This window comes from Myxine glutinosa, chromosome 10 (assembly GCF_964187855.1).
Source record: "Myxine glutinosa chromosome 10, kmMyxGlut1.1, whole genome shotgun sequence".
Taxonomy (NCBI): domain Eukaryota; kingdom Metazoa; phylum Chordata; class Myxini; order Myxiniformes; family Myxinidae; genus Myxine; species Myxine glutinosa.
In genome coordinates, this window is record NC_136270.1 from 14,212,346 (window position 1) to 14,233,312 (window position 20,967).

The 20,967-nt window shown below is 43.3% G+C and overlaps 2 protein-coding genes across 2 annotated transcripts in view; both read left to right on the forward strand.

The window, feature by feature from the left end:
• Positions 1-2,267, forward strand: part of BOP1 (BOP1 ribosomal biogenesis factor) — a 200,002-nt gene extending 197,735 nt beyond the window's left edge. Inside the window, exon 18 of the mRNA XM_068102104.2 lies at positions 1,963-2,267. Within this exon, the coding sequence (XP_067958205.1) occupies positions 1,963-2,116 (154 nt within the window). The 3' untranslated portion in view covers positions 2,117-2,267. The remainder of the gene's footprint in view (positions 1-1,962) is intronic.
• Positions 2,268-8,237: 5,970 nt separating this feature from the next.
• Positions 8,238-20,715, forward strand: CFAP20 (cilia and flagella associated protein 20). Its single transcript, XM_068102106.2, has 6 exons — positions 8,238-8,736; positions 16,844-16,923; positions 17,052-17,163; positions 18,086-18,274; positions 18,399-18,509; positions 20,394-20,715. The coding sequence occupies exons 1-6, from the start codon at positions 8,653-8,655 to the stop codon at positions 20,394-20,396; spliced, it is 579 nt and encodes a 192-aa protein (XP_067958207.1). The 5' UTR covers positions 8,238-8,652; the 3' UTR covers positions 20,397-20,715.
• Positions 20,716-20,967: the final 252 nt, after the last annotated feature.

Sequence of the window (20,967 nt, forward strand, 5' to 3'; positions counted from 1 at the left end):
CCAAAGTTCACCAGCATTTGCGTGTAGTCTTGTAGAAGGCTCTGTAGTGTTCGGAGTTCATGTCTTTCAAAAATTACAGTGCGCACATGTTTGAAAAACATTTGACGTACTTCTGCCAGTCGTACATTGTGCATGTGCAAATGTTGATCATTATAATCATGGACTTTGATGTATTTCGTCCAACATGACCGATGGTAGCGGATCTCTGTGGCAAATGGATCTGACGTGGAATCAATCAGTGTCAAAATGCGATCCCGCATATTCTCGTCGTCCAGATGGACTGTGTGACCTTTGAAGACATGCCATGCATCCATTTGTTGCATGATGTGCCACTTGTCCCGTCCAGGGTGTTTCAGGTCTTCTCCCTTCATACACCAAATACACAAATGTTTGTCTTGTATAATACCGGTTTGTGATCGTGATTGTCTCTGAGCGCAAGATGGTCCAGGTGCTTCGTCAGCTACATCATCGCTGCGAGAGATTTCTGTTTCAAAACATTTCTTTTGTCGCTTTAGTGCCTGCTCCAATTTATAGTTACTGGCCAGTTGAACTTTACACAGTTTGTGGAAATATATTCCAGCTGGTCCATTGTGCCATGGCACTGCATCAAAGACTTGACCGTATTTGTCCAATCCTCTCCATCGTTCTGCTTGTTGTTGGAGATGCTGCCAGGCTTCTGGGCTTAAGCTACTCTTTTCCTCATCACAATGCTTATGACAGAGGATACACTCACTGGAGCTTGATAGTCCTGGAGGCTGGTCCTCATCTTCACTCTTTCTCTTCTTTCCTTGAATGGGTGGTGTCGCCATGGTATACTCTGCAATGAAAAATAAAACCTATTACTTACTGTACATACCGTACATCAGACAGCATGATATGAATGATGTTAAGACTTAACTGAACTTAAATATTGAACAGGACAGATCTTTATCTCTTAAAGAAAGGGACTTAACTAATATTTTAACTATTATTAGTTGAATATACTTAACTGTAATGCCTTGATCCATTGTCCACCCTGGTACTCCCTGGAAATTAATACTAACAACTACCTGTGAACAAATACCTGTGAAACTTAATCAAACCATCTTGTAGATAAGGCAGCAATCTTGGTTCGTTACCTGCTCAAAAAGTCATTCATAGTAACAATAAGGTTATAAATGAAAACACTAGTCATGTAAAACTGTATTTAGACGCCAGCGATGAATCTATGGTATGCACAATTATGAACATATACAATACATGGTTTTTTGCAGCGGCCATCTTGGATTTTGGTCAACATTAATCATTTAATATCATTTTAAGTCACAATATCACTTGACTGATGTAAGATGCAAGATCTGGGCCCAGAAAAACCCACATATGGACACCCAATATGTATATGTAGCATTCACGTAGGCGGAAATATGCCCGATTTCGCGGTTTTGGCGGACATCTTGGATTTTGTCCTCTGGCCGAGTTAGCCCGCATTTTAAAAAAAGATACCCAAGCTTATTTTTTTATATATATTTTTATCTTTCAAAATCAACCTTCAAACCTTGATCACGGGAAAATGGTCACGAACTCTATTGGGAGCTCCCCTACTATATATATACTGTAGTTTAAATAAGTTTTTCCTCGATCATAAACTGATAAGATGGATGGACATGAACCAATTGATTAACGCTGCTTTTTGCTTCGTATGTGTGGGGTAATAAGGCAATTGTGTGTGTGTGTGTGTGTGTGTGTGTGTGTGTGTGTGTGTGTGTGTGTGTGTGTGTGTGTGTGTGTGTGCGTGCGTGCACGTCTGAAATTCAAATTGTTTTTTTTTAAGTAAAAAAAAAAAAAAAGCAAGTTCCGATTTTCACCTGTACACGTGCCACAATGCAGGTTTACTGACCCCTGCTGTTAGACATAGCCAAATTATAATGGAACTATGACAGCCTCATGTTTAATCTTGCTTCATGGTTTCCCCTCGACCCACAGTGATTTGCTCAAGAACCCCTTGATCGTTCCAGTGAAGGTTCTCAAGGGTCATCAGGTGACACGTGATCTGGGCATACTGGATGTGACATTCCATCCTACACAGCCATGGCTCTTCACCGCTGGCGCCGACACCACCGTTCGCCTTTACTCTTGATTCTACCTTGTAGGTGTATGGTTTGGAGGGTGTCCTCTTCTCCGCTCGATTTCTGATGCCTCAGCTGTTCAAGTACAAAGGCGTTGCCATTTCAACAATACAATGTGTCATTGGTATTTTGTAAAAGTTTAATAAAGTAACTATATTGTTACCATAGTCTCATGTCATCTTTTTCAAATGCTTCCTACTTTTGCAAACATAGTATATATGGGTGAGAGTTACCAGGTGAATGCAACAACATATAGGGGAGAACTGTAAAAGTGTGTTGTATGTACAAAGGGAAAAAATGTGAAGTAATTGTGCAAAACGTTTGCCATATGGACCTGTTTTAAACTGCTGATCCTAACATGCAGAGTTGTGTAGCAATCGAGGGTTGCCTTGGTAACGTTTATATTCTAAAGCCTAAATTCCCCTTTCTCTGTCCTTTACGAGACCATCGGAGCTTTCTTTATTTCTCAGATTGTCGTTGGATGTCTGTACTTGTCTCTGGAGCTAATCTCTGCTCATTTTGTTTGCAATGACTGACAAGGTACAAGGAACTAAGGAACTAATGTACAAGGAACTAATGTACAAGGAACTGACAAGGAACTAAGGGAGCTCAATCAAGCCCATTGAAATAGTGACTTTACATTGTATACAACTTCACAATACCTGTAAATTGACAGACTTTTATAAAGATTTAATATTTTGAAAATCGGGATCTTTATTGATTTTATTTTTTTTATGTGTAATGGGGAAATAATTGAATCGTTGATTGAATTAGCTGCCTTTGAAAGGGTCCATCGCAGAGCGACCACATTGATTCCTGGACTAGCTATGAGGAACGGCTGAAGGAGACTGGACTTTATTCGTTAAAAAGAGGCGTTTACGAGGGGACCTAATAGAGATGTTTAAGATAATGGAGGGTATAGCTATAGAATATAGGTATACAGTAATAAGTGCAGAAGAGTTCTTCAGCAGAATACAGTGATAAGACCAGGGGCCTTAGCTAGCTTTAGAGTGAAGAGGAGAGTTGGGAAGACCAGAAGAGGCATGAAGAGGCAATTGGAATCTCCTGCGATGAAGCTAATTCCGAGGGCCTTTCACTCACTCACCGCAGGCAGGTTGGTGGTCTTTCTGTCTACTACCGACTCCTCTCCGGCCTTGCTCCCCCCCCCCCCCCCCCCCCAGCTCTCTCTGTGCTCTGTCCGCCAAATATTCCTACAGGTAGCACAAGATCTGCCAGCAACCCTCTGATGGTTAAACTGCCAAAATCTAGGCTCTCTGCTCACCTTCACTCTTTCATTCCTCTTTTCTCCTGCCTCTGGAACAAACTCCCTCACTCCCTTCAATCCCACTCCTCCCTCCAGGTCTTTAAAACAGCTGTCCACCACCATCTCTTATCTTCCCACATCCAAAACCTTGATCTTTTGAAAGTCCTTGCAGTGTCCATGTGTTTTATACTTCTCCCACCTCCCCCCCAAGCCCTCTCCCTCCCACAGTTCTCTCGATGTCCCTGCTCTCAAATGTTGTGTTTGTGTCCTTCCCCCTCTCTCCCCATCTTGTCTACCGCTCCCCTTATTTTGTGTTTTATGTGTCGGTTTGACTTTTTGTGTGATTAATGTTAGCTCTTTCATGAGCCTCGATCTTGTATACCAAAAAAAAAAAGAAGGTCTCCCTGGAGTAATGGTGACCACTGAAACAGTAACGGTTTAAACTCGAGTTGGATGGGTACTTGGAAGCATTGAGGCTAGAAGGTTACATAAATTGTATGCAGGACAAAGACATTTAATGGGAAACAATATGTGTGATTTGAATATGGGATAAAATAATTAAAGACCTAATGCTCGTGTCGGGATGTGAAACAAGCCAAGTTGTATCATGATTTTATGTTATCCTCTACACATGCAGGAAAAACGAATTTTCAAATAAATTATGGTACTCTGTTGATGTCTCGTTCTTGGTGAATGAGTAAAATAAATTGATCTCCTCTCCCCTATCCCATTCTATCCAATGTACATATTTGGTATGTGGGCTTCTCCAGATGTTCTGTATGGGAACCAGCAGATGCTCCAAGGTAAACCTCAAAATTGGAAAACCTTTTCTGCATCAATCCATTCATTCTTTTTTGCGCCTTCCAGCTTGTGAAACTTTTGTTCGACCCTGGTTAAGGAAATTTGTCAGTGTGGAGGGAAGGGTTAAGATTAAAATAAACTAGCAACGGTACCCGCCCTACGGACGGGGCTTCAATTGGGAAACATCAGCACATCGTGAAGAGGATCATAGCTCCGGTGCAGCTCCGTGATGGTTTGAAGTCTACCTTCACGCTTATAGAGGATGACGTAGGTCCACATGCTCGCCGGGTATGATGATGGATACCTCGCTTGCCTGCACGAGGTTGTAACGTCGAGCATGCTCACCTGAAGGCCGCTTTCTTGCATGCAGAACCATGGTGATGTTGTTGTCTGCTTCCATCAACTCAAGGGCAGATTTCAGAGACTGGATGTAGGGATTGTTCTGACGCAGCCAGTCTTGGAGAGTCTTCAGAATGTCAATATTACCGTTGAGCTGTTCATTAAATCGCAGTCGGTTTTCCAGTTCGTCACTGTCATGGAACCATATTTGAGTGAACGTTGGAAGCGATTGATCACTTTCTGGCTGGAGTGGTCCAATGCAATGGTAGACTTTACCTTGAAGCTTCACCATGGGGCTGAATCCTGGCATGAAGTGCTCCTTGATTCCGATCGATGCCATGGCCAAGGCATTGTTGAACTGGCGTATCTTCTCAATAAACTCCTTTCGGTTGAACAGAACTTTGAAATCTTCAGGGTAGGTCTCGAGCAGATTGATTGCAATTTTTCCCTTCTCACAGCAGAATCCAGGTCGTTCGTCATTCCAGCAGTGGGCCTTGCAGAAGGGGCACTTACGTCCTGTATCATACAGATTTGGCAGCTTGTGACCTTGCTGCTTTGCTGGATAGTCAGCTTCTTCAAGGTGCTGGACATCAAACACGGCTCCAATCCTCATCTTTTGCGTTAGAGCCACTTTAAGCTGGATTTTCCTAGCGCTCTGGTGTGCAGCTGTGTTACGATCTTGTTCACCAGATCTGTATTCCTCGGACTGCCTCCGAGACTGGTGTGCAGCTGTGTCACGTCCTTGTTCACCAGATCTGTATTCCTCGGACTGCCTCCGAGACTGGTGTGCAGCTCTGTCATGTCCTTGTTCACCAGATCTGTATTCCTCCGACTGCCTCCGGGACTGGTGTGCAGCTGTGTCACGATCTTGTTCAGCAGATCTGTATTCCTCGGACTGCCTCCGAGACTGGTGTGCAGCTCTGTCATGTCCTTGTTCACCAGATCTGTATTCCTCGGACTGCCTCCGAGACTGGTGTGCAGCTGTGTCACGTACTTGTTCCTGCCTCCGATAGTCCTCGTCTAGGCGAGCCTTCTTTCTTGCAACAGCTTCCTTGGACGTTTTCGTTAATGAGGCTTTCCGTTTGGTAGGCATTTTACCAGTTTATCTGAAACAGTACTCGCCCAGAAACACGTACCAGAGAAAACAAATCGTTTTGGCAATGGCCTCTCCAATATTGTACCCGTTTGTGACGTTTGTCACATTGTCTCCAGTACCCGTTTGTGATGATGTTTTCATTGTGACGAAAATATTCGAATTTCACGAATATGTGAATTGTGAGTGTGTTTCATTGTGATGTTGGTACAAAATCATTCCATTTTTTTTCCTAAAGAAAAGTGTACAGTTGATATCACGATTTGAAACACGATGGAATAATATAATAATAAAATAAAACAAGCATTCTGAGTATTACGCTGCAATACATGTCCCCTACCGGCAGTCTGTCGTCTGGAAAACTGTTGGGGAAATTACCAAGGGTTATTTACCCACAGGTTCTGAATCTTTCCCAATCGCTAATTACCTCAGGACGGGCTCACCTGTGATTCGCACTCGGGACTTCGATTTATACACCTTGCAGACAGGTCAGCAGAAGCACGAGAAAATAAGTTGTTGACAAAGAACCTTTCGAGTCGCGAAATATCAGTAATTTATTATATTTTCCGGTTCACGATCAATGATCGATGTGTATATATATATGTATATGTTGCTTGGCTTGGCTCCGCCCCTCCCGAAAGCACGCGCTGTGTCGCGCTGTTGACGTTCGCAGACGAGGCTGAGGGCGCGCGGTGCGGCTTGAGGAGAACTCTGGAATAAACAAGAGATATCCTTTAAAAAAATATTTTCGTTTAATTAACGATATCTGCCAAACCACGTGCCCTATTTCAAATTCCAAAATGACATTTTAGTGAACTGACATGCTGAACAGATCTGTGAAGTTTCCCCTCGATTGGATCAAAAATGAGGGAGCGGCTCGTTTTTAAAGGTTCATGCTTAAAAACGTCATAACTCTGAAACCATGTGACGTATGACGTCATGCTCGCTGACTTTTTTGTTCGTCAGCGGTATGCGATTCTGCCTGCAAAGTTTGGCCTCGAACTGTTCAGCCGTTGCAGAGAAAAAGGGGTTTTCGTGTTTTCACGAAAAACAATATGGCGGCCGAACCACGTGACCTGTGACGTCATAATGACCATAAAAATATTCTACAGACCGAGTCCCCCCCACGGTGAAAATTTGATCTCAATCGGTCCTATTATTGCAGAGAAAATCTTTTTTTAAAGAAAATTAAAACTTAAAATGGCACTGAGTTAAGGATCATCAGAATTATCAGAATTCCCAAAGTTCAAAGTGCCATGACTTTGTTTAAAATGACCGAAACGTCGTGAAGTTCGAACTTGACCTGTAACTTATCATGAGGAAACCATGTGCCAAGTTTGAAATCATTAGCTTTAAGCGTTTAGAAAAAAAGTCCGGAAAACTGGAGTGACGGACGGAGGGACGGCGTGCAAACCTATAGTCCCCTCTGGTGTACACCGGTAGGGGACTAATAAAAGGTCTTTAATTTAAAAAATTCATAAAAGGTTTAAAGGAATATTTAAATTTTTTAATTTAAATTTAAATTTAAATTAATAAAAGGTTAAAAGGAATAATAAAAGGTCTTTGTCCGAGGTCACCGAGTTCGATAGGTGCAGCTGTGCAGCGATCGGTGCAGCCAATTGTGCAGCACCCGGGAAAACAACATCGTCACAATGAGAACAATGGACGTTATGCGAACGTGAATGTTATGTGGGAGTCAAAATCTGAGGATACTGGAGACCAAAGCTGAATTTGGAAAAACTAAATAGAAATAGCCTATTTTACTCCTGGAGATCCCAGGATTACCCACACAAAATATCGTTTCGATCGGTTGAGCCGTTTTTACGGTACCTTCGAACAGACAGACAGACAGACATTTGGTGAATTATAGTAAGATTTTGAGTGGGGGTGGTCTCTTTATCCGCTACTCCCACACATTCCCGAACCTCGTTTCTCTTTTGTATTATCCCCGTTTCTTATTTCAATGTAATTCAGCATCTCAGTTTGGCCATACCACTGAGCTTAATAATATGGAGGAACTTCCGGTGCGTGTGATTAGTGTTTACTGATAAGGCTATGTGACAACCGAAAATTCCATAGTAAACAACGTGGGGAAAAATGATCTGAGATTAGTAGGTTTTTTTCTCAGTAAACTGTTTTTAATGGGGCTTTTTCATGTTGTGGTGAATACCAAGATGGTGGCCGGTGACAAGCTTTTTTTTTTTTTCAGCAAAGCATTGATCCAATTATATTTAGATCAGAGGGCTCCACTCTATACATAATATATAGACCATTACGTCCATTACAATATACACATATATAGTATACATTGCGTACATATACATATGTAGTCCGCATATAATATATAGAATTATCAATTATAGATGGACCATTACGTGATTTATCTTGCTATTCTCGTAGATTTTTTTTGTAGACAAGATCGAGGCTCGTGTAAGAGCTATGAGACTTGTAGTTTATAATGCTTTGTTTCAGTATATATTCGTCAGGATAAACATTTAACGCCAACCAACAATTTTTAACATTTTTGGATGTTGTACGGTATGTCACTATGTCGTGACCATGATGGTGTAGTTCGCGGCTTTATAATATTTCCTAATTATTTTTTTATCGTTTTTGCATTTGCTGCCCCTCTTGCAGTCTTGCTAGGTCGTGAAAAGTGTTCTGCACATCTTTGGTGTTGGCTCTCGTCGTTCAATAATATACTAGCGATGTTAGATCAATGAGTCACAAATGGCGCTATCGGCAATTTAAGTTTGGCACCCACACGAGCTGATGACTTAAATGTGGAATTGTGTAAAAATCGAATGAAACTCCAACGCATTCTATTTTATGATAGAGTGAAAAAAAAGGTGTTCACCAGGTTTTATTGCCAAAATATTCCATGCTAAAATTAATGATGTTATCAGAGCGTCGTCGTCTAGCAACGGATGAGTGAAGGCCTGAGGCCTGAGCTCGTTTTTAATATCACAAAGTAAAGGATTCCTTCGGGGGCCGTTTGCGAGGTCTAGTCACGGCCCGGCGGTGATTCGTGAGAGAACTGTGCGGACACCATGTTCAAAAATACCTTCCAGAGCGGATTTCTGTCCATATTGTACAGCATCGGAAGCAAACCCCTCCAGATCTGGGACAAAAAGGTGAGTCGTTTGCATGGGGACCACGAACTCGTTACCTCTTCACTCTTGTGAATGTTTAATACCGAATTTGAATTGTTATGGCGACGATAACAAACCGTACCGTGTTGAGTCCTGTGTCGGCCTTTGAAGTAAAGTCGGTTGTAGCCGTTTGACCCGCACATGACCTGTAGGTGCAGACCAAGCTATTTTCCAACGTGCTGTGCTGACGTGCTCGTACGTGGATCTCGGTTTGTAATGTACCGGGTCTGTTTTTATATCGACAACGCAAACAATACAGCATCTCGTGGTTAACATACACATACAGGTAGGTGTCGGGGTTTCTCTTGGTGCCTTTCAGTGGTTGCTCCGCTTTGTCATCCTATGGTAAGAGTAGACTCCTGGTGATCTGCCGTTGTTGTTTGAAGGACAAACACCGTTCGTCGTCATCATTCGTATGCATCACGTGATGGTAGTGGTGGTGGGTCATGGGTCATATGCAGCCTGTGGCTGCATCATTTTCTGGGGACGCGTCTGTGTCACTGATGGAAGCTGGTGCTCATTTTGCCGACTTCAGAGGCACCACAGGCTGTCAACCCACCTGGTGACCTGGTGTTAATTCAACGGCATGACAGGGGCTCCAACTCAGGACCCTAAGATCTCAAGCCAACCACCTTAACCGTTAAGCCAACACCAAGCTATATAATGTAGCATGTGGCTCCAGGTTAGCACGAGCTCTCCGCAGGAGTATGGCAGTGCTGCTAATGCAGTGCCCCCTGTAGGTTAGGGTAGGAATTTGTCATTTGTTCAGGGTGCTGGCGATAGCTCGCCTACTCTCTGCGAAAGACACCATGGGGTCTTTAACATCCACCAACTAATGCCATGTCCAACCGAGGGACACATTGATGAATCGCCCTGCCTGTGAAACACCGGGATGACACTTTGTAGATGCATCGGGATTCGAATCCTGGCTAGTGATCTTAAAGGTGAGTGTGCGTACCTCGAGATCATCATGCCAGCCCAGACTGGAAATCAAACCACCGTATTAACTACACCGCTCAAGCAGGAATTCCTAGGTTTGACTTCTTTTTTTCTTAACCTGACCCCACGCATCACCGAAATTGTTTGCCACGTGCAGTTTGAAGGAAAACCTGGCCATCGAAGCCAGACATGTTTGACAAAGAGCTGCCAGAAGGTCCGAACTGATGCAGGGTACCGAAGGAAGCGACGGCATGTTTGGCTGCTGAAAACTCGTCCCTTCCTTTCTCTCGATTCTTTACGACTTCCCCTTTGAAAACATGTTTTGAGCCCCTTTATTTGGATTTGAATCCCGACCCAACTATAAACTGTCATCCTGGTGTTTCACAGGCAGGGCAATTAATTAATGTGTGTGCCCACCGGCGGATGGACATTAAGCTGGGTGTCCCATCTGCGAGCATTAGTTGGCGGACGCTAATCACATTGCGGTGTCTTTCGTGACACGTTGTTGAGTTATTGACGGTATGTGGGTACAAATCCCAAAAAGAGGCACAGCCATGCCTAAGTGATGCAACTATTTGGCCAGATTCAGAATTTAATCCCAGCCCAATATGCAATCGCTAATACCGATATTCCGACAGAACCGAATGGATTTGGTAAATAAAGATGTTACCTTTGTGTGGGGGGGGGGTAGGCAATAAAATACCTTAGTCCAGGTAGAAGTGTATAGGTAGTGTGCTCCGACTGTCGTGAAGAAGAAGAACCCCCATATACCATAAGTAGGGATCTGTTAGACCGGATGTCATGTAAGAGTGTATCTTTGTCCCCATGATGAGGAGTGGGGTTATGTTAATTAATTAGGGATTAAGGGTAATTAATCACCTGTATGTAAGTGCCTCTGTACTTTTCCCCTTGTTCCTTATGACACACACCACACCAGCCATGCACGCTGCACCTAAAATAAACATTAAATAAAAGTAACCGGAACAAGACATTGAACAATACCGCTGGTGCCGCCACCTGCCACATCGCAACATCAAGCAGGCAGGTTGATGAGGCCATGCCCCGAAGAGCAGTGATTGGTCCGGTATGGTCGAGCGATGAGATGAACTCGCTGATAGGGGCACGCACGGGGATTGTCGGATGACGTCAGAGCCTGGAGAACAAAAGATTTTAGTCCCGACATTTTGTCCTCTTGGGTCCTGGCTTTGGTGGTGAGCAGACGTGGACATTTTAGCTCTTGCGTGGGGATTTCATCACGAGCAATGGCATTCATTATCGCTCTCTTCCACCTGGGACATTAATCGCGAGCAGGTGCATCTTCCTCTTGACCCTGGCTTTGATCGCGTGCGGTCGCAGTTCGTGTTCTTGGTCCCGAGATTGAACACCAGCGGTCGACATCCTTGCGGCTCGCTTGGTTCAGACAATCATCGTTGGCGGTCAAAATCTTGCTTTCTCGGTCCCTGGCTGGGAAAAAAAACAGACGAACTCTCTCCTTCTTGGTGTTTGCTCGTGGCGGTTGCGCTGGTGCCGTGTGCAGGCTGAGCGGAATGACAGGGCTCGGTGCGGCCGAGCAAAAAGGAGCGCGGGCCTGTTCGTTTCACCGTCGACAGCCGCCAGGTTGCGGGGACCGCTAGAGGAGCCCACGGAGTGCAGGAAAAGGCACCACACAGACACAATAATTACTTTCATTTATTTTCCCCTTGTGTGTATTTGAGTCCGTTTTGAGGATCCTCAACTTGGGAATATTTTACAGTGCATTCTTTGTTCCGTGGCATTATTTTTGACCAGTGAGGTACCCGTGCTATGCATGGGTGGGAGGCCAGAAGCAAACAGACAATGCAGAAACGCGAATGCTAAAGCATGAAACCAATAAATTCCACATTCCTGTAGCACCTTCAGTCGCACGTCAGACAATCAGACATGGACAGCAAGTTCGTGAAGGACTTCCATGAAAAACGTACCCATTCGCAAACAAGCGGGTACGTTCACGTATAGAAACATCGATCATGGGTCCATGGCGAATCTGCACATGGCGATCCGTGAATTTCATGTTTAGAAAGTAGAAACCATCACGGCATGTCGTCATTCACTTGAACTCGATATCTCTTTTTTCATTCCAAACAGCATAACTCCAATCACAAATTAAATAACATTAATATAAAAAACAAACTTTTAACAACATTGTTAATGTTTCCTTCATTGTAAAAACTACCAACTCAACAGTTAAAAGGATTTTGAGCCGATAGGTGTTGCGGCCTTGGCAAGATCGATGGAGACAGCGATCTGTTAGCTTATACACCGCCCAAATAGCTATGTGGAATTCTCTCATGTAGAGATGAAACCCACGTCGTTTGAACTTTGGCCGAGGTCATTATTTACTTTTAATGATGTTTATATACGAATCAAAAAGAAGATAATTGGTTTTGGGTCGTCCTTCCCGCATATCTCGTGGGATTGTGAGTTGGAGAGACGACCGTGATGGCGGGGAGAGGGTTGGCATTCTTTCAAGCAGGGATTCAACCCATGTCCTTATAAAAGGTCTTTGTCCGAGGTCATTATTTTTAACTGTGTGTTTTTATTCGTCAGGTTGCGATCGGTGCAGCCGTTTGTGCGGTACCCGGGAAAATAACGTTATGCGGGAGTCCAAAACTGAAAATGCTGGAGACCAAAGCTGAAATTGGAAAAACAATATAGCCTATTTTACTCCAGGAGATCCCAGGATTACCCATCCAAAATATCGTTGCGATCGGTTCAGCCGTTTTTGCGGTACCTTCGAACAGACAGACAGACAGACAGACGGACGGACATTTGGTGAATTATAGTAAGATTAAACCTGTTTATTTGTACATTTTAATTCCGTATCAGGTTTGAGTTGATTATTCAGGTTCAAAGACGTCCAGTGGGGTCCGTGAAGGTAAGAGCTTCATTACCCTTCGCTGTAGTTGAATTGAACGCCTGAGTGTAAAGCTCGATCGGCTAATCTGTCCCCAGGGGTGTTCACCCAGGGAACGCGACAATATTTTCAATGAAAGTATGCTGTTTTCGCTCAAAGGGACACTCTTTTCCAACCGTGGGTGAAGGTTTCAATGGATGCCCCGATTTCCGACAGCTGCGCTGTATTTCATTTCACTGAGTGTACATTATTAATACGTACTCGTTTTCAACTTTGTTACTTACAGTCCAATTGAAACGTGAGCATGATTAGTGATTAGCAACTTGCACATCATCTAGACAAACTGGGCCACCCGATCAAGATGGGGTTATTTTAACTTTAGTAAATCGTCAAGAAGATTGGTGTTTACAGCTGCAGCAAGAAAAATTAACTTGAGAGTGTACAACGGCAATGATGGGCCAAATGGCCTCATTTTTACCCTGTTTGTTTGTCTGTATGTCTGTTTGTTTGTCCGCACAGAATAAATATGATTTTCTCTGGAACCGTTTGCCCGATTAACAGGAATTTTTCACCATAGGTGCACCTCATCCTTTAAAATTTTAAAGGATAATTTTGACGTTATCGGTCACGTGGTACGGGCACCATCTTGGAAAAACTGAAAAACGTTGCACCTCTATATCTCCGAAAGCACTGTATAGAAAAAAATTGAGACATGGCTCATTGTAAATAACTCTCAAAGGGAAATAACATGTTAATGATGATGTCATAGGTGCCCCCATTATGACCATAATTCGACAAGTACAAAACTTCATCCGATCAAGATGAAATTTCTTGAGCGTCATCTGGGGATAAATTGGTGGAGAAAGAAAGATGATGACGTCATCGGTCACTTGCTTCGGCCGCCATATTTGTTTGAACACAAAAGCCTTAAACCACCACTAAAACACGTCCTGGCGAGGGTCTGCAATCTGATTGCTCTTTCTTGTTTTAATTGATGTTTACCTTGTGTGAAAATAATATTGTACAGCAAATTTTGTGGCAATACAGGACTTTCAAAATGACATGTGAATGATGACGAAGCATTTTGCGCATGCACTGCCTGCCTGTGTGTTTTCAGTGACTCGGTTCTGATTACGTAGCACTTTTAACCTGCCGTTACCGTTAGTGTGAAACTAATGTTAGTTTGACCTGCCGTTTGTGTGAAATCTGTAAATTAAAATGTCTTTTTACGGCGTAGCCCATCGGGCAGAGCCGTCTAGAACAGTGTTTGTCCATCTGTATGTATGTATGTCCCCTCAAACGTATACCAATCAGAGCTGAGAATCTGGTCACATGACAGGGTGATGTGATTACGTCTGATGTCATTACGGCCGTGCAGCGGCTGACTCTCCACGCACCGCCATTTTGATTTATATGCTGTTAATGCCGAACGTATTGTCAAACCTGTCATATATTACAATCGCCATGCTCTACCTTTACGTTTTTCATTTAGTGTGAAACGCAAACAAACCGATTGTTAATATGACCATCAAATATCGAAAGCATCGGCGTTACATCTCTTCCAACAATACTGGTATGTATAGGCCTTCGGCGTTATGACTCACCGTCCGCTTCTGACAAATTAATCCCAGGTTTCTTAATACAGTGGTATCATTTCAGGAGTATCTTTTTCGTAGTAATAATATTATAGTAAATATAACCATAACACTTTAGTCCCAATGTCGTGAATGGAAAATTGATGGATTGAAGCTGTGTAAAAGCGGAAGTAAGGAATTCACCTCGGTTTTTTTTTAATAATAAAATTTTCGTAATAATAACCTGACGTTATTATTATAGTAAATCTAATCGTAACACTAATCCCTTTGTAGTGACTGCAACGTTACTGTAGGTTAAATATATATCTATATATATAAAAGAAAGTTTTTGTTTGTTTGTCTGCACGCGCTAATCTCCTGAACGGTGAAAGATAGGAGGAAACCTCTAAAACAAAAAATGTTTGGACGGGCCCCGGGAAGGTTATAGGCTAGGTGGCGAGGCCAGTCGAGGCCGTGGCAACGCCGGGTGCTTTCGGCTAGTCTTACATCTTTTAAAGAAGCGGAAGTTTTCTGTCCGGCCGTCATGCTACGTCATTACGTATATGATGTCATTACGGCATAAACACCCGCTCACTTCATGAGCGGCAGGAAAGGTCATTCCTCATTGGGGTATATAGATTACAGTCTCTCTATGATCGGGTCTCAAGAACATTGGGTGTGTGTTCATTTACCAAGTTTCTTGTGGAGAGATCGCCAAGTGGTTTAAGCATTCGAGCAAGCACTCCATTCAAAACCGTAAAGGAACGGCTGGCTTGGCAAGCGTTAGCTAGCTGCTTGGTATATGAGCACACCTCCAACCCTTGTGGGGTATATAGATTACAGTAGATCTTTGCTCAGTTCTATAAATAAAACTTACATCATGGATGTCGGTATTTCTCCAAATGTCTGTTTCATGTTATAAACAGCATTAGCGATTGTTTGAAAAGCTAATCATGTGTGTTTGTGGTTTATAATATTTTACAAGCCCGGCTATGCCGCTGTTAGACTTTTGGTCTTATTAGTCCCCTACCGGTGTAAACCGGAGGGGACTATAGGTTTGCACGCCGTCCCTCCGTCCGTCAGTCTGTCAGTCCGTCAGTCCGTCACGCAAAGAACAGTTTTCCGGACTTTTTTTCTAAACGCTTGATGCTAATGATTTCAAACTTGGCACATCGTTTCCTCATGATAAGTTACAGATCAAGTTTGAACTTCACGACGTTTCGATCATTTTTGACAAAGTCATGGCACTTTGAACTTTGGGAATTCTGATAATTCTGATGATCCTTAACTCAGTGCCATTTTAAATTTTAATTTCCTTTAAAAAAGATTTTCTCTGCAATAATAGGACCGATCGAGATCAAATTTTCACCACAGGTGGGACTCGGTCTGTAGAATATTTTAATGGTAATTATGACGTCACAGGTCACATGGTTCGGGCTCCATATTGTTTTTCGTGAAAACACGAAAACCCCTTTTTCTCTGCAACGGCTGAACAGATCGAGGCCAAACTTTGCAGGCAGAATCGCATACCCATGACGAACAAAAAAGTCAGCGAGCATGACGTCATGCGTCACATGGTTTCAGAGTTGTGACGTTTTTTAGCATGAACCTTTAAAACCGAGCCCCTCCCTCATTTTTGATCCAATCGAGGGGAAACTTCACAGATCTGTTCCGCATGTCAGTCTACTAAAATGTCCTTTTGGAATTTGCGATAGCTCACGTGGTTTGGCAGATATCGTTAATTAAACGAAAAAAAAAAAAAATGGATATCTCTTGAATCGCTTTATTGATCGACGTGAAACTTCATACTATAGTAGAAGTCATGAAGAGTAACACGTGTGCAAAATTTCAAGATGATTGGATGTGCGGTCTGGAAGCTAGAAGTTGTTATTGCGTGAAGAAGAAGAGGCGTCAAGTGTGCGGATTTAATTATTTATCACATGTACAGACTGAAGGGATCGTTGGACACGATCTCTTGCGGTCATTTTAACCTCAAATAAAATTCTAATTTAAGATTTGTCAATAGCTGAGGTATATTAACAAACGAATAAAACAGATTTGGTCAAATTCTGACTTTTTTAACTCGATCGCATTTGACAGAGTTGTGACAAGCTGAGGAAGAAGAAACCTCGCATTGGCTTCTCCAATGTGCCATAAAAAAATGGATATCTCTTGAATCGCTAGTACCTCAGACCGTGAGTTGGTAATAATTTATATAAATCACACAGTGCAATACGTGCAGGCCGCTCCACGGAGCGACCTTGCGGGCTTATCAACGAGGCGAGGCGTGACACACGTGTCTCAGCATACCTCAGATCAAGTTTGAAAACCAGCATCAACCGTGTATAAATTTGCATATTCGATCATTTTTGACAAAGTTATGGCACTTTGAACTTTGGTAGGGGACATGTATTGCAGCGCAATACTCAGAATGCTTGTTTAACATCATTTTCAGCATTTAAACGAAAGAGTGGCATTTTCAAAATGGTTACCCATAATTCTTGTGTTCCGGGATGCAAATCAGACACGAGAATATAGGGTATACGAGAAATATCTATATAAGTGCGTGCGTGCGTGCGTGCATGGCTAGGGGGTAGGAGGTAGCATTACAATTTGGTGTTTCGATGGTGTAACCTAAATTGCGAGTTGTTGATGCTAATGAAACTCTCTCTACCTTTTTCAGGTTCGAAATGGACATATAAAGCGTGTCACAGACAATGACATCCATTCGCAGGTGTTGGAGATTGAGGCGTCAAACGTGTGGTGACGATGATTATTATTTTTTACTCAAAAAAATCTCTGTGCCTCAAAGCCAAATTGCATCTGTGAGAACCTTCATACTCCCCGACTTCCTTTCCCCCTTTAAACTAACCCCGGCCATCTGTTTGCAGCACCACATACATCACATGCCCTGCAGACCCCAGGAAGACTCTGGGAATAAAGCTTCCCTTTCTTGTAATGGTAATAAAGAACCTGAAGAAATATTTCTCATTTGAAGTTCAGGTAGGTAAACTACTTGGCAGTCCAATGTGCACTCTATGTATTTCTCATTATGACATCTCAAATATTATTTGTCATTATTTAGGAACATTTTCCGCCATTGCTTCCAGTCAATCCAAAAGCATTCTCAAGCATTTGCGGGACAAAGCACAGAGAGAGCTGGGGAAGCAAGGCCAGAGACGAGTCTGTGGAAGACAGAAAGACCACCAACCTGCCTGCGGTGAGAGAGTGAAAGGCCCTCAGAATCAGCTTCATCGCAGGAGATGCCAATGATTCTGAAAGCTTTGGTTTCAACAGCGTGAAGACGAGCTAGGTGTGAGGCAGGAGCACCGGCCCAGAGGGGAGAACAGTATTCCATTGAGCTGTGGATGAAAGCCTTGTATGTGGTGAGGAGCTCAGGTGTGCGAAGGAAGGACTTCGCACGACAGAGGATGCGCAGCCGGTGACTGGGTTTGGAGGTTTTCCAGCTTGGAAATGTGGTTTTCCCAGGAAAGATCATGGCAGATAGTGAGACCCAAAAGCTTGAGTGACAGAACTTCTTAGAAAGGATTGTTGAGAAAGTGGATGGGAGGGTTGTCCAGTCGGTCTTTTCAAAGACCTAATACAAAAGACAAAGGTCTTTGACTTTGCATTTTTATATACTTTCTAGTTTTTTTTTTGTATTGATTATTGTTTTGTGCATCTAAGACTCATGGAGGAGCTTGTGCTTATACCACAGGCAGGAAGAAGGGACCTGGCTCGTGAAGAAACATGGGTGCGCTCTTACAGGGATAATAAAGACATTATTTGTGTTATAAGCAAGCAGGGTGCAGCATTATGGAGTGTACACTGTGTTGGGAGAGGTCTTTGTAAGGCATTGTTGGGAAGCATTCTCTTCTGTCATGGCGTTTTCCAGGAGTACCAGTGATGGCTTGTGCTGTTTCAGGTTCTTGACGACAAGAATGTGAGGCGGCGTTTCCGTGCAAGCAACTACCAGAGCACCACACGCGTCAAGCCTTTCATTTGCACCATGCCTCTACGCCTGGACGATGGCTGGAATCAGATCCACTTCAATCTCCTGGATTTCACACGCCGTGCCTACGGCACAAACTACATTGAGACCTTGCGCGTTCAGGTACAACGATGATGATAAAGGCATAAAGAAAGTGGAAATAATATAACGGAGGGTTTTGAGGGTCGAGGGTCAACCAGAACTGGTACTTTTATATGTTATTTTGGGTGCCACGCTGTCTTTGTAGATCCATGCGAACTGCCGCATTCGAAGAGTGTACTTCTCCGATCGCCTGTACTCCGAGGACGAGTTACCTGCAGAGTTTAAACTGTACATTCCTGTGCAGACCAAGGCAAAGGCAAGGTTTCCCGACTACCACCAACGCAAGCAACACTTACCAGTTTTGTTTTCAGATCATTGTTTTCAGTTTTGTTTTCAAACTCCGAATCACTTGTACTGCTCAGTGTGGCGTTTTTAAGAGGAGGTATAAATATGAGTTCCCTTACCAGGAACTTCAATGCAGGAGGAGGCCATTTGGCCCATCGAGCCTGCACTATGGTTCCCAACTAATGGTTTTTGTCCATGCTCTATCCTTTTTAAATGTTGAGAATCGAGCTAGGGAGCAGCACGTAGCATTTAATGTAAAGTTTTTGGTATGACTTGGCTGGAGTTTGAACCACCGACCTCCACGACTCAGAGTGACGCCATAACCATTACACCACCGGGTCCTATTCTACTGTGCATCGGCTGTTCCCCTTGGTACTCTCCTTGGTTGTAATCTCCATTTGCGGCTTTCAGAAAGAGGAACCGAGTCCTCCCAGGACTCAAACGTATCGTTTACCTCAAAACCTGAACATGTCCAGGCTTGACTTATCAGTGTCCTTTGAGAATATTGTAGTTGATATAATTGAAGGGCAGGGGAGCGAGTTGGAGTAACCGTGTTGTTGGACACGAAAATGTTAGCCAAGTACAGTTTTTGACCTCGAGGGAATTTCTTCGTGCAGATCCCGGGCAATTAGTATGGAATGATTAACAGGATGGAGACATTCTGCACACCGCCATCCAGAAATGCACGAGCAATTAATCACATTGGAGTTAAACTCAAAGCAACTGCACCTGGATGGGAATTGCTCCTCTAATCGATAATGAAGTGTTTCATGTTGTTGTTGTTGTTGTTTTGTTGGTCTTTACCAGCCTGTTTTGATATTTGGAAATGTCATAGTGATTTGTCTCCAAGTCGAAGAAACCAAAGGAAAATCTAAATCTAGGCTCATGGAGGAGTGGAAAAGTTGCTCTTATCAATGGTTTCCTTGTGCAATACGAGACTTTGAAATGAGCTATGAATGCTGAAGAGGCCTTGTGTGTGTGTGTGTGTGTGTGTGTGTGTGTGTGTGTGTGTGTGTGTGTGTGTGTGTGTGTGTGTGTGTGTGTGTGTGTGTGTTTGTGTATGTGTGTATGCGCTGTGTTTCCACTGAGTCGGTTCTGCTCGACATGCACTTTTAACCTGCCGTGAGTAGCTTACCTCTATAATTCAAATCGTCTTTTCTATATAAATATAGGAAATACGGGACATATCCGTGGATGTGAGGAGCTGGGTTCCTACCATTTCCTGTTGGTACAAGTGTGTGGTGGCAATGGATGTAATACACACACACACACACACACACACACACACACACACACACACACACACACACACACACACACACACACACACACACACACACACACACACACGTTTCTCCTCCTACCAATAGATGCAAAAATCTCATAATTTATCTTGTGGCCCCGGAACCAAACAAAAAATATATATTTAACGGCCCTCGCAGCTCCCACTCCCGCATAGGGATCGGGTAGATAAATAACGCGCAAACATTCGAGTACGAGAAGAGGGGTGAGATGTAGGAAGAGGAGTTGAGTCGTCAACCAGTACAGACAACTTTGTAAATGGGTACAGGAGAAACCATGATGAGATGGGCAGCGGTCTCGAAAGACGAGGGAAGAACGTGAGGCGACTGACAGTGGGAGTCGGTTCCGCAGACAAACGAAAAGTTGTGTGAAGGAATGAGAGATCATCCAGCCCAGACGTAGGGTGGGTAACCAGGTGTGGGTTCCTTAAAGAGCACGTGTGTTGTCCATTGTCGCATGATGTCCTTTTAACACATGATCAATACCACAGGTTGTTTCCAGATTGTTTATATCCATTTCCCTTCCCACCTCTCCTTTCCTCTTTCCCACTTAGTAATGAAGAGTTTACAGCAGCATGACCTGCTCCAAGGTTTCTGCATCTCGATGGCCCTGTACAGATGATCCACATTCATCGGCTGCCTCATTATAATGCACGTCTTCATTAACGTCCATCTACGTGGATGTTTGTCACTCTGGTTTTTTTTTACGTGGATGTTTGTCACTCGAGGATGGTGTGTGTTTGTTTAAAACATATCTGTCCTATGGTTTTGCTGCAAATGATGTAAACATTAGTTACTTGTTTATCCTTTGGGGGAGTGGAGTGGGGGGAGGGAGGAGGGAGGATGAATGTTGCAATAAAGTATATTTGAGGTTGATTAGTTGTTTTGTTTCTCTTCATCGTGGCACGTTGATGGTATTGTGTAATCTCCTGTTTGGATTTCACCACAGTTGCAGAAGCAACTAGAACGGCACTCGGTAGAGAGCATACCTCCACCTGGTTGCCCATATCACTCAATGGTGAAGAATCACTGAAAAAATTAAATAATTCTCATATCCGAATCCATATTCAGATCTTCACCAAAATCGAATCTATGTGTCCTTGTCACACACACAACCGGTCCACCAAG

What these genes read in the sequence shown, in the direction of transcription:
- CFAP20 (XM_068102106.2), top strand. Translation starts at nt 8,653, where the DNA reads ATGTTCAAAAATACCTTCCAGAGCGGATTTCTGTCCATATTGTACAGC. An exon ending in ATTGAGGCGTCAAACGTGTG is followed by an intron (nt 16,924 to 17,051) that starts GTGACGATGATT and finishes ATCTGTTTGCAG; the next exon opens with CACCACATACATCACATGCC. An exon ending in ATTTCTCATTTGAAGTTCAG is followed by an intron (nt 17,164 to 18,085) that starts GTAGGTAAACTA and finishes GTGCTGTTTCAG; the next exon opens with GTTCTTGACGACAAGAATGT.